The 12,871-nt window shown below is 39.3% G+C and overlaps 1 protein-coding gene across 2 annotated transcripts; it reads right to left on the bottom strand.

The window, feature by feature from the left end:
- Window positions 1–2,596: 2,596 nt before the first annotated feature.
- LOC115674271 (disease resistance protein L6-like) lies at window positions 2,597–12,447 on the bottom strand. Of its 2 annotated transcripts, none has more exons than XM_056310651.1 (9): window positions 12,097–12,447; window positions 11,142–11,757; window positions 9,435–10,542; window positions 8,987–9,268; window positions 7,382–8,902; window positions 5,008–5,364; window positions 4,003–4,746; window positions 3,172–3,929; window positions 2,597–2,869 (listed from the first exon to the last, which is right to left on the bottom strand). In XM_056310651.1, the coding sequence occupies exons 2-8, from the start codon at window positions 11,642–11,644 to the stop codon at window positions 3,186–3,188; spliced, it is 5,259 nt and encodes a 1,752-aa protein (XP_056166626.1). In that variant the 5' UTR covers window positions 11,645–11,757; window positions 12,097–12,447; the 3' UTR covers window positions 2,597–2,869; window positions 3,172–3,185. The 2 variants fall into 2 exon arrangements, with proteins under 2 accessions (XP_056166626.1, XP_030452481.1); XM_030596621.2 differs by having other exon boundaries at window positions 11,142–11,739.
- Between the last annotated feature and the right edge of the window lie 424 nt (window positions 12,448–12,871).

The raw sequence follows: 12,871 nt of genomic DNA, 5'->3' as shown, positions 1-12,871 counted from the left end.
GATGTAATTTGAACGCGAATTTACGGGATCCCAATCGAATACATAACGGTTATTATCGTAAAAAAATCTCAAATTGATATATCCGTGCAATATTGATTCCAAATTAATTTTCGTGTCATGAAAAATTCCAGAACCGGTATACCGTGCCACGTTATCCAAAAAAATCTTAAACTCGGTGCACACGCGACCAATGTACCAAATTCTTAGGCCAAAATTAGAGCAGATGTGGCACGTACATACCGGCTCGGGACTTTCTGTGGAACTAAAATTCGTTTGGGGTGAATGCAACATGAGTGTTTCGGTTTGTGATTTTTTATGGTATTGAACTGATAAATATCTACTTATTAATCGATTGATTTTGTTGGGGGCTTTTGTTTTTTTGTCTTTAGAAATTTTGTGGTAACCCTTTGTTGGGTTCCCACACAGCTTTCCTTTTCCATGTCGCTTGCTATCCATCGAAGCAAACACCTTCAACGACCACGCGGGAGGTTTGAGATTCGGATAGAATCAAGAAACCCCCAAGTAGCATATCTCGAGTGGGGTTCTGAGCTTTGCTATTCTCAGATCTTATTTTTATCTAAATCTCGATTGCATATCTTTGATTTGGAGAGAGTCCAAAGATTGATCGACTTAGAAAGCTAACAAAAGATTGAAGGGACAGATGTTACCCGTAGGGGTGTTATCATTCTCTTGGATAGATATCATGTGGGTCCATGCATCATTTTATATTATTGGGCCTAAATTTTATGTTCATGTTGAACAAAGATTGGTCGTGGGAGTTCTTGTTTTTGCTATCTCCAGGACTGGGGGAGAGAGGTTGTTGCATCTTAGAAGGGAGAGGGGCCCGATCTCTGAATTTTGTGGAGGAAACCATCATCAGTGAGGTGGGGGATGAAGATGGAGTGTGTGGTTTGCCTTTGCGAATTGCAATGACTTTGTCTTGAATGGACCTAGCCGTGGAATTGATTTGATTGAGTGAGATGGGACAGAATTATGATAGGAGAATGTTCATTTTGAATCGAAATGTCAAGGACATTAAATTTGACATGTCAAAGACAAGATTACTAAAATATGCGACTAATCAAAAGTAGATAGATAAGTAAGTGGGTCGTGTTCAAATTTAGAAACCCAACTAGTTCGAGGTATTATCTTGAACTGATTTTGAGAATACGAAATTTAGACTCGATAGCTTTGTATTTCTGAAGTACCTATAACATAATAAAAAAACCACTATTGAATACCAACCGAATGAAAGATAGGCGTTATGTTATGATATCTCGGGAAATGAGATATAATCATTCCAACATACAATATTCGCTCAATTTAGTATTGTGATTGAAACATTCGTCTTAAAAGAGAACGATATTGGCGCTTTGGACTATAGACCAAAGAGAAATTGATTTCCAGAAGCATTTTACATCGAGTCATTCAATTATGAAATCAATTACCTATCTTTGATGAAATCGAGAGCAGGAGAGATGAACCTCACTTAGCATGTGAAAATTGATCGGAACACCGCCCGATGCAAACGCACAAAAAAATGTCTCTAGGTAAATTCGATGCAAACCCAGTCATCATGTGAACGGGCTAATTTAAGCACTTGGCCCTTAGGTTCTTCCATAGTTGTCTAACAAGATTGGGCTTTCTCTGCTAAAGCAGCTGTTCAAGCCCATGTAGCATAGAATATGTCATGTTTCAAACATGGACTTTCGTTCAGGTTGTCCCCCCGCTACTGCTTCTTTCTATATAAGCAATAAAAGATCTCTATCATCCCCAAAGATAGAGGATAGAAAATGACTGTAATTATGTGGTTTTCACTTACTATGCTTCAATGTTCTCTGCTCATATATTTCAGTTTCTCATGGTGAGATACTTCGGATCGAATTTATGTAAAAGTTTGCTTTTCTTTCTTTTTTTTTTCTTTGGGTGAAATAATGAATTTACATAAGTCGATGACATAACATGAAGATGAGCAACGCCACATAAAACCGTCTCCGGCTTCTCCAAAAGCTTCGTGAGCGAGTGGAGAGGATCGAGGTGAGTGAAGAATGCAACTGTCTAATTATAGGCAAAACTAGAAGGAGACAAATGCATTTCCCATGAATTTCATGGATTCATTTTGTTTATCGCAGAATGAGTTCGTCTTCAGGCAAAACGAAAGCAACCCAGTTCAAAACTACTTTTAGATAGAGAAGCATGCATTTCTCCGAAATGAATTTCTGCTTGATGTTTTTTCTTTTTCAGATTTTTGTCCTTTTTTCTAGATTTTTACTTTTTGAAATTTTGACAACAATCTTTTATATTGTAATTGTTACATAAGATGCCACGTCAGCATCTATCAGCAATGGAAGGACCAACTTGAACATAACAAATAGTTTAGGGATTCGATTACATAGAAATGTCGACAGACCTAATTGAACATTTCGCAATCTTTTTTCTTTTTTGTGCGTATTAATAAGGCTCGTCAATCAACTCACACAAGGTCAATAGCCCGTGCATTGCACAGTATTATCAAGAACTATTTCAGGCATGATATTTTCTAAAGCTTTGAAGCTTTAATGACTACTTGTAAACACTAGTGATTGCTGTAGGGACGACACTTTGCATTTAAATGTTTTTACACACTGAAATGATTGAAAAAGCTGCCGATAACATCCTTATTAGTAACAGAGCCATTTCTGTACACATTCAGCTAACAAATTATGACAAGCAAATAAAAACGAATATCAACAAGAAACACGATTCGAACAAGTCCTTAAATTGCTCCTTTACAATCCTGAGTTAGAACAACTCCTGCTGATGTTTTCGTTCGTGATCTTCTAACCATGCCGCAACCTTAAATTTCTTGAAATGTGTTCCTGCCTTGCATCTGAAACAGATTTTACCCAAACATAGTTTCATATTCACATGTTGATTTTAGGCCTCCTAAAAGAAAGTTGGAAGAACCACCCGCCTGGGTGGCGCTGCTGGAGTGCGCACTCTTCCTCTCGCAAAATGTTGAATGTTCGAATCCCGGGTGCCGCAGGGTGACTTAACCGGTGCACGTGTGTGGTGGCTAGCACGTGTCGCCCCCAGGGTTTACCTCCCGGCTGTCGGCCGTGCGGGGGTTCCCTGGGTCATAAAAAAAAAAAAAAAAAGTTGGAAGAACATCGGAAGAAACTTGAACTTTACCTTGATTTAGTTCATCATGAACTCGATGTTTGAGGCTCAGTCTTGGCCGAGCTTGAACCATTGTCCGTCCCTGACCTTAAACTTGCGCCCATTTCAGTTGCGCCCCTTCCTAAAATCAAAGTCGTGCCTCTTCCCGAATTCACAGTTGCGCCCTTTCCTGAAGTTGAACCTCTGCCCCTTCCTATACTCAAAGTCGTGCTGCTTTGTGGATTTGAAGAACCTTTGTCGGCCCCTGATCTTAGACATGCGCCCATTTTAGTTGTGCCCCTTCCTAAACTCACAATTGCGTCCTTTCCTGAAGTTGAACATTTGCCCTTTCCTGTACTCAAAGTCGAGCTGCTTCGAGAACTAGATGCTATGCCCCTTCCTGAACTTGAACTTGCGCCCATATTAGTTGTGCCCCTTCTTGAACTAGGACCTCTACCCCTTCCTATACTCAAAATCGTGTATCTTTCTGAGCTCAAAGTTGTGCCCTTTCCTGAAATTAAACCTCTGCCCCTTCCTGAACTCAAAGTAGCGCTGCTTTGTGAAGTTGAAGATATGCTCCTTCCCGAATTTAATGCCTTGCCCTTTCTTAAAGTGGAAGCTGCGTCCCTACCTGATCTCGAACCATTGCTGTTTCTTAAACTTGAAGCTGTACCCCTTCCTCTGCTTCTTTCTGCAGGATCCCTTCTTTGGTTTGAAGCACATCCGATCCCACTTCCTCTGCTTGTTTTTGTAGGTATTTGGTCAGTCTCCACAGTTATATCTCTCTTCACCTGGACCACGTTGAAATTTCACATTAGTTTTGAGGACTGCACAATTAAGATAATGCAAATAGTCAATACTTACAGAAGAAAGGTCCCCTTCATCCTCAACTTCAACTGTAGCTTTGCAGGAGCTCTCATGATGTTCAACTCCATTGCACCTTCGGCAACTTGACCGAACAACATCATTATGGTTGGCAAGTTCCCCACTCTCATCCTTCTCCTTCTTTCTATTTTCCATACTCGTCGTTTTCCCTCCATCGACATTGCCAAAGTGCCCAATTCTTCCGTCCCTCATTTGCCGCCTATTTCCTGTGGCCTCAAAACATTCAGCATTGCCTGGTTCTGACTGGAAATCATCAATGGAGGAGGTGCCATCAGTTTCGCTTTCACCCACAGATGCAGAGTCTGAGTCTGAGTCTGCACTTGAAACATCCCACACATCCTCGTCAGAATACACATCAGTCTTCATTGCCTCCTCCCTTAACATCTCCATCATCTCGTCATCGTATTCTCCCTCCCACTCACTGTCAACCCCTCCCTCGACGTACAGATGAATTGATCTTCTTTTAGATGCTAGTAGCACCATTCCCTTCACTTGCTCATCACTCTTGATCTCTATGAGCAATTCGCAGTATTCACGGAGACTCTCGCACCACATTCTCTTTAAACGAAAGCCGAAACCTTTAACGTCAGCAATCAATCCTTTATATGTCACTGAATCAGGAATGACATTTTCCTTTTCCCTCTTTATTCCACCAACGGACTCCAACCCCCCACTGGGGTTCTTTACTCCAAGGTGGAATATGATTGTGAAGGGACGCTCCATCTGTGATGTAACAAGTTCGATGTGAGAGCCAAAAAACATTTGTATTGGATATCTATTAAAGCTTTCTGCTTATCTACCTAAGATCCAACAGGCACAGACATCATTCATTAGTTAGAGACAGGTCTAGGTTTAAATACTCAGATGTCCAGCGTAAAATCGGTAATACTTATTCGATTTTTCTTTTATTAACTAATTTTGAACTTTTAATAAGTATATGATATAAATTATTGGAATACACTGGAAAAGCTGTGAGGCACTTACAGAAGAAAGGTATTTTCGATCCTCAACTTGATTTGTAGCTGTGCTCGGCTCACTGTCAAACCCTCCCTCGACGTACAAATGAACAAACCCTCTTTTGGATGCTAGTGGCACCATGTCGTCGTTCACTTGCTTATCGCTCTTGATCTCCACGAGCAACACCCGGTCTCCACCAGGAGCCTTGCACCAAATTCTCTCCAAACGAAAACCGAAACCTTTCGCCTGGGCAACCAATCCTTCATACGTGACTGAACCCGGGGTCGCATTTTCGATCTCCCTCTCCGTTCCACCAACAATTTCAGACCCATCACTATTCTTCTCAACTCCGAGGACGAATATGATTGTGAAGGGATGTTCTACCTGTTGATGTAACAAGTCCAACGTGAGAGCAAACAACAAATGTATTGGATATGCATTAAACCTTTTTACGTATTTACCCGAATTCCAATACTGCGTAGACATGATCCATTAGATAGAGACATCTAGGATAAAATACTGAGATGTTTAGTGGAATACTAGTAATACTTATATGATAATGTAAATTTAAACGAAACATCAAATGAGTTAGATGATTATCTACCTAGAAGTACTGTGTCATCACGGATTCCCTTTTTCAAGCTAAAGAAGGAAAAAAAAGTACTTTAACACCTCCGTAAGTAGACATTCCAACAGCAATTTCTTCCACTTTTGATTTGAGGACCGTAACTACTCACTTTCTCATTGACCATCGAATTAAGGATAGATTAAGCGATTGTGGAACCATTTTTTTATACTGCTGTAAGTACTTAAGAATGGAGTCATTAGAATTTTTTTTTTAATGTTAAAAAAAGTTCCTAATTAAAAGAAATTCTTTTTAAATATTATAGTGCTAACATTTAGCTTGACTAATTCCTATCGACAGGTATCACTCCTAAGCATCGTAAGACAGACGAGATCCACTAATAGCGAAAAACTATAGTCAAGGTGGTACCATAAGTAAAATTTCACAAACTGCAATACACATGAGATAGTCTTTTGCAATTGTATAGAAAGTTTTTGTAACCTTATAAATTGTACGTTAATGTCAAAAGATTGTGTTTGGTACATGAATGCTACATTTAGTGAAGTATGTAGTTCTTCTTAGTTTGTCAATGCTAGCTAGAGTTAGCGGGCATTATTTCCTTCTGTTCATAATTTCTACATGTACGTTTGCCTTCTTAATGTACTAATCTACTAGCCACTTACAAAAGCACGACAAAAAGTTACTGTCGATTTGTTTACCATTTTTTTTTTGGTAAGGAAAGAAGACAATTTTCCGTATATGAAATTTGGAATCAATAGCATTGTATTTCTTGAAAATTGACGCTTCTTTCTGAAGTACCTATAGTATAGTTGAGAATCACTATTTATTTGTTTACCATTATAGTCACCAATAACTACAAAGTTACTGCCGATTTGTTTGTACCTTGTTTCTTTTCATTATAACCCACAACTTGAAAGGGTTGCACTGTTTCTTTCTTCTTACATGTTCCTTTTTATCAATTGCTCTTTTCAATTCCAAACCTCTTCTATCCACGTCCTGATGTTTGAACTCTTTTATGAAAAGTTGCAATGTATTGTTGTATAGTTCTGAACAATTATATCAAGCCCATTATATATGCAAGCACCGGCAAAACAGCAAATAAATGTGTTGTATAGTTCTGAACAGTTAGTGCTTAACCTGCAAGTGGATAGATCAGCTCTTAATTAACTTGCAAAAGCATTCTAACATAATTATTAAAGAAAGAGGCAAAACAAACATTCTAATGTTCATAGGAGGTGGATCATCATAATACCAAACATATATATGACGAGTTAGCTGCCCTTGTTCATCATTCATTTTCCCATATGGTGACTCGCGGCAGAATCTATTGAGTTCTTTTTTCTCTTCTGTTGTAGCTATGATCAAACCATGGGACTTTAATTTCTCCACAGCTCATCGATGCAGCAATTGAATCAAATAATCCATAATCACTACAATTATATTTATAATATCAAACGACTTTACTGACAAGATAAAGAACCAAAACGATCCAACACCAAAAAGGCAAGTGGAGACAAGTAACTAAAATAGGGATAAAAACGTGCAACCCAAGTAATTAAAGTACGGCAGAAGCTGGGAACCTCAAGAGAAGGGGTAAAGATTGCTTTAGGAACCGACAATGAAAAACACCAAAAAAGGAAGTAGAGATGAGTGACTAATGCAAGGAAACAAATCAGCCACCCAAGAAATTACGTTGCAACCAAAAAAAATGGCAACTTTAAACGGGCGGATACTGTCTGGCTAAAGAAAGGAGGATATTTGGCAAAAAAAGGAAGTAAACAAAAGTCCCACACATTGATGAAGAAGATGCCGCACCTTGTTTGATGTATTCTGAAGAATCTCGTTTTTGTAATCCTTCAAGGACATTTCAAAATCTTTGATAGAGTCTCCACACCACTTTATTTTGATGAAGCAATTATCTGGTATTTTTGTGCAAAATGCATCAATCAACCTTCTCAATGACGGGCACATCCGGACCTCCAACGATTTCAGAGACTCCAGCTCATCAAGGCCCTCAACATTAGCAAGTACGTTGCAGCCTAGGATTGTCAAAGCCTCCTGCTTCTTCAAGTATGATAACCCGCTAATTCTTGTCAGAGATTCGCACTCATCAACGCGCAAGGATTCCAATGATTTCAAAAGACCCACAACTTGTATCTCAACCAGCTCTGAACATTTTGACACTTCCCCTAGCCGTAGCTCACTTAGTGCCGAAGGAATGGATAATCTTTGAAGCCGTTTACAATCGTCAACAGTTAATTTCTCCAGTCGTGGAAGTCCCTCTAGTGGGATGTCTTCCACTTCACACCGATAGAACTCTAAAGTCAACAAATTTGTCAAGAGAGGTAACTCTGCCCACCTGATGCTAGAGAATTGTAAATCCAATCTCAGCAGAGAGGACGGAAGCTGCCCGAGGGTTTCTAGGTCTAGGCTATGCAAACTAAGATCTTCCACATGTGAAAGATAAGCCAACTCTGGAGGTGCAGGGACATTTAGCAAGTTTAACCTTAACCTTTTCAGACTATTTAACCTCCAAATCCACCTTAAATTGCATCCCGGGAGTAGGTTTGATTTCTCTGTAGCCTTAGAGCCATCACATAGTTGCAGTTCAACCAAATTAGTAAGGTTCGATAGATTTGGGATCGAGAGCAATGACCTAGATTCAACAAGTAGACAGGTCAAACTTTTGGGAAGCTCCGGCAACACTTGAATCGAATGACATTCCCCCAAATTGAGTGTTTCGAGGCGAGAAAGCTTGTTGATTGTCTTGGGAATTCCGCTAATACCGGTAGCAATTAAATTTAGGATTATTAAAGATGACAATTCTCCGATTCCAACAGGAATTTCACCTGTCACATTATGCCATGAGAGATCCAACTCTTCAAGATTTACCAAAGTGCTGATGCCATTAGGTAACTGCCAAGCATGATGCTCGCGATGATCAAATATTGCGAAACGCAAGGTGCGTAATGATTTTAACTTTCCAATGGAGTTGGGAAGTTTCCTTATCCTCGTTTTTGATAAGTCTAACTCTATCAATGAGGTTAAATTCCCAAGTGAGCTTGGAATCACTCTCAACTCAGAACATCCCTTCAATGAGAAGCGTTCAAGCTGCACTAGTGCACCCACTTCTTCAGGCAAATACGTAAGACCTATGCAATCTACAATCTCTAACTTAATCAATGACCGTAGATCTCCAATGAAGCTTTCGAGTCTCTTTACATTGTAGCAACGTGCAAGAGTCAACTTCTCTAAACCCAGGCATTTAGAGAAGTCTGGGATTATTGTTATGCCACGACAGTCCGTAAGAGATAGAACTTTCAAATTATGTGCCCTCTGTAAAAATGGATGTGTCAAGTGTAAGAACCAATGCATAGCAACACTAGGACAATTAGACTAGAATTAAATCATGTAATTTACCTTGATCAAGTCCCATGCTTTTGAATCATCTGTGAAGTGGTTCCCGTCAAGTTTAAAAACAAGAAGATTATCCAAATACATATTGTTCGCCCTAAAATCTTGACAAGGAGAAGACCAAGAAATCCATCTCAACTTTGAATGACACTGTGCAAAGTTCCCAGCAAAAGTTCCATTGCTTAAGTTGAGGAACCTTAGGTTTGGTAATCTTTCAAACTCTTCATTTGCAATCTCTATGGAGCCATCTTGTACATTTATTTCAAGCGCCTGAACCTTCTTCTTCCTCTGCAAGTGAGAATTTGAAATTTTGTGAAGAAGTTTTTCAACTTCCAACCACTATGCTTTACAACTTGAATGTGAAAGAAACAAATGATAAACATCCTAAATTAAATAGAATCCTTTATCTTAAAATATACAGCTTCTATTTGAAAATCGGACGTTTCTTACTTACCCTTTCGGTTCTAATGATTTCGATGGCCTCTTGTGCAATCCACAACCTGCTCCGCTTTCCAAGGTCACTTGGACTTTCTTGACGGACAATTTGCCTTCCCATGTCTTTTAGTTGATCATGGATCGAGAACTTGTTATTGTCCAATATCTTTATCAAGCACCTATTGGTAAGGACCTCAATTCCTCTTTCAGGATAAAACTGACAATCGGCCCACATGTAAATTGCATCCGTCTTCTTCTCATTGAAAAGGAAGCATGCTATATCGAGAAAAATTTGTTGTTGATATTCATCTAGGTCATCATAGCTAATCCTCAACTTCTTTTGAATCTCTTCCTCAGGTACATTCCTTAACCTGACCAATGTCTCTTCCCAAAATGCATTGTCTTTCTGATTAAGTAATGAACCTATCACTTCAATTGCTAAAGGAAGCCCTCCTGTACTTTGGACAATTTCACTGGAAAACCCATGATAATCATCCGAAGGAAAGGGTCTGCCAAAGGCATGCCGACAAAAAAGCTGAAGTGCAAGAGCGTCTTCCATCTTAAGCATCTCATACGGTATAATTGTACCTTTAAAACCCGCAACTTGCATAATAGTTGTGTTTCTTGTTGTAACGATTATCCTAGATCCCGAATATAATGACTTATCTCCTATTAGTTTCTTAATGTGCTCTTTATTATCAACATCATCCAGAACCACAAGGACCTTCTTAGTGCGAAATATTGCTTCAATCCTCCACATTCCTTGCTCACTATCATTGACTCCTTCTGCAGATTTAGAACCAACAATGTTAGACAATAATTTTTTCTGTAACTGGATTATTCCGTCCTTGGTCGACATGCTTTCTCGGACGTCCTCAAGGAAGCTACAACACTTTCCAAAGTGGGAAGCAAGTTTATTAAAGACGACTTTGGCAAGAGTTGTTTTACCAATGCCGCCCATTCCATATATTCCAATGAGCCGCACATCAAGATTGTTGACAGCTAATAACTCTATCAAGTGCTTTACCCGATCATCAAGTCCGACTAAATTTTCGGTCACTGATTTTTGTTTTAGCTCCAGTTTCTCCAAAACCTCTTTAACAACCAAGTTGACAATTTCTGCTTGGCTGCAATGTACAAAATCGTCATTAGTTGACTAGATTAATTTCATACCGACACATCACACGTGGGATTGTCAAAATTTACCTGAATAGATTGAAGTACATCACGAACGAGATCTCAATACATTGACTAATCAGTATAGGCTATTTTGGTATAATTCACTTGATATGTTTTTGATATGTAATTATAGAAATGTCTGAAGACTATAGTATTGGCTTACACAATAGCCAAAGTTACCAAGTGGCTACTAAATCGTGCATAAACAAAATTTCGGCATTTATAGCTAAGACTAGAAAAAATCTTAGCGCTCATAATAGGAGAATCATGAACCAAGATAATGTAGACAAATGTAGCGTTGTACATTGAACACTGCAGTTTTCTCTCGCTTCTATGGAATATTGATATATTGATTTTTCTTCACCGAATCTTAGTTTCCTTGTGTAGTCTTATAAGACAAAGCAGAGGATGGAAAGTTGAATGAGAGCAGCAATTGGAGGTAGTTTTCAATACTTTCCGTTACAAAAAGAAGAAAAGAACTCATTTGACTTGGCAACGTTGTACGTCATATAAAAAAAATAGGTAGGGGTCTTAAAAGAGTATTTACCTTTGGTCCCTTTTCACATTCCATCCCTTGATTTCATCAACCTCTGCAAGAGCCTTTCTCCATGCCTTGACTTCATCAGGAAACTTCTTCTCGTGTTCCCGTAAAGCATTGCTATATTGTGGAGTCTTAAGTTTAACATCTTCGGGTTCTACATCGAGAAAAATGGGAAGGATACTTTTTTTACCGTCTGACTGAGACACATTATCTACTATGTGCGCAAGCTCACGGAGGCACCATTTGCTAGAAGCATAAGTACGAGAGAAGATGGGTATATAGATCATGGAGTTGTTGATAGCACGTGAAAGGTTCCCACCAATCACTTCGCCGACGCGAAGTTCATCATCATCCTTGAATACGCGGACTCCCGCATCTACCAAGCCGTGGTAGAGGAAGTCTGTGAATCCATGACGAGTGTCGGGTCCTCTGAAACTCAGGAACACTTGATACTCACCTCCTAATGCTCGTGCAGCGTTGCTACTCGTTTCTATCTCAGAGTTTGCCATAGCGAGGAAGCTTAGCACTTCCAGATCTCTCTCTCCTCGCTAAAGTCGAATTTAGTTGTCTATTTCGCACTTAAGGTTTTGTCACACCTCGAAACCTATTAGAATGGAAAATGCTACATGAACTATGAATCGGCTAAATGACACTTAAAACGCTAACAAAACAATTCATACGCACTAACAAATCGCACACCCCAAGCGATTATTTAAACTTAAACGGAATATGAAACTCGCATGCGAAACCCTAAAATTTCATTCCGATCATACCGTTGGTCCAAATCGACTCCCGTTAAAACCCACAGCTTTACGATGTCATAATCCACAATTTTCATGAAATTTCATAACTCAACATCTCAGAAATCGAACTACACGGCTCAAATTTCACAAAACTACGAAATTGTGTCATAATTTCGAAAAATACTTCGATTGAACGAACGAAGAGTGTGAATACTTACTAAACGTTACAATACGTAATCAATCCAGTTCGGCGAGATGTCCGTGGCGGCGAGTATGCACAGAAACCCCTTCTCCCTGTTTTCCCTTTCTTTCTTCGCTTCTTTTCTTTCTTTCCCGGGCACCCTCTCGATCTTCTCTCTCGCTGCTTTTTCTTATAAATAAGCTGAAGGCCCACTTTTTCTTTCTTTCACTTTTCAACTCTCTGTTTTATTTTGCTTGATAGAAGTCCAATTATTGCAGGTTTCTCATTGGCAACCATTCACCCGTCATGCGTCCAATTCTTCTTCACATGTTTCGGAATATCCAATGATTGGCTGGGAGACCCTGCTGACCATAAAGGCCAATCAGTGTTTCTTCTTTTTCCTTTTCCTTTGGGGCGAAAGCATCGCATCCCTAAATCATTGCACAATTGTAATCGGGTCTCTCAACTTTTCCGCGAAACAAGGTTCTTAAATTGTGTACATCATACAACCAAAAAAAAAAAAGTTGTAGGTAGGGCTCTTAAAAAAGTATTACCTTTCGTCCTTTTTTACGTTCCATCCCATGATTTCGTCAACCTCCGCAAGAGCCTTCCTCCACGCCTTGACTTCGTTAGGGAACTTTGTGCGCGTGCTCCAGTAAAGTATCGCTATATCGAGGAATTTTAAATTTAACATCTTCATGTTCTACATCGAAAAAAATAAAAAGGAGACTTTTTTTCCTGTTTGACTAAGATGATTTGTCTATTATGTGCGCAAGCTCACGAAGACACCATTTACTGAAAGTATAAGTCCG

The sequence above is a fragment of the Syzygium oleosum genome, unplaced genomic scaffold (assembly GCF_021117445.2).
Source record: "Syzygium oleosum isolate NSW1041296 unplaced genomic scaffold, Sole_v2.1 Sole_v2.04, whole genome shotgun sequence".
NCBI classification, from domain to species: domain Eukaryota; kingdom Viridiplantae; phylum Streptophyta; class Magnoliopsida; order Myrtales; family Myrtaceae; genus Syzygium; species Syzygium oleosum.
Note: the sequence above shows the minus strand (reverse complement) of the source record. Positions and strands in the feature narration are given on the sequence as shown.

Excerpts from the sequence above, each read along its gene's own strand:
- LOC115674271 (XM_056310651.1), bottom strand. The coding sequence starts at position 11,644 with ATGGCAAACTCTGAGATAGAAACGAGTAGCAACGCTGCACGAGCATTA. Across the intron at positions 8,903-8,986 it reads AAGCATGGGACTTGATCAAG|AGGGCACATAATTTGAAAGT; the intron begins GTAAATTACATG and ends CCATTTTTACAG. Across the intron at positions 5,365-7,381 it reads TTCAGAATACATCAAACAAG|GTAGAACATCCCTTCACAAT; the intron begins GTGCGGCATCTT and ends TTACATCAACAG.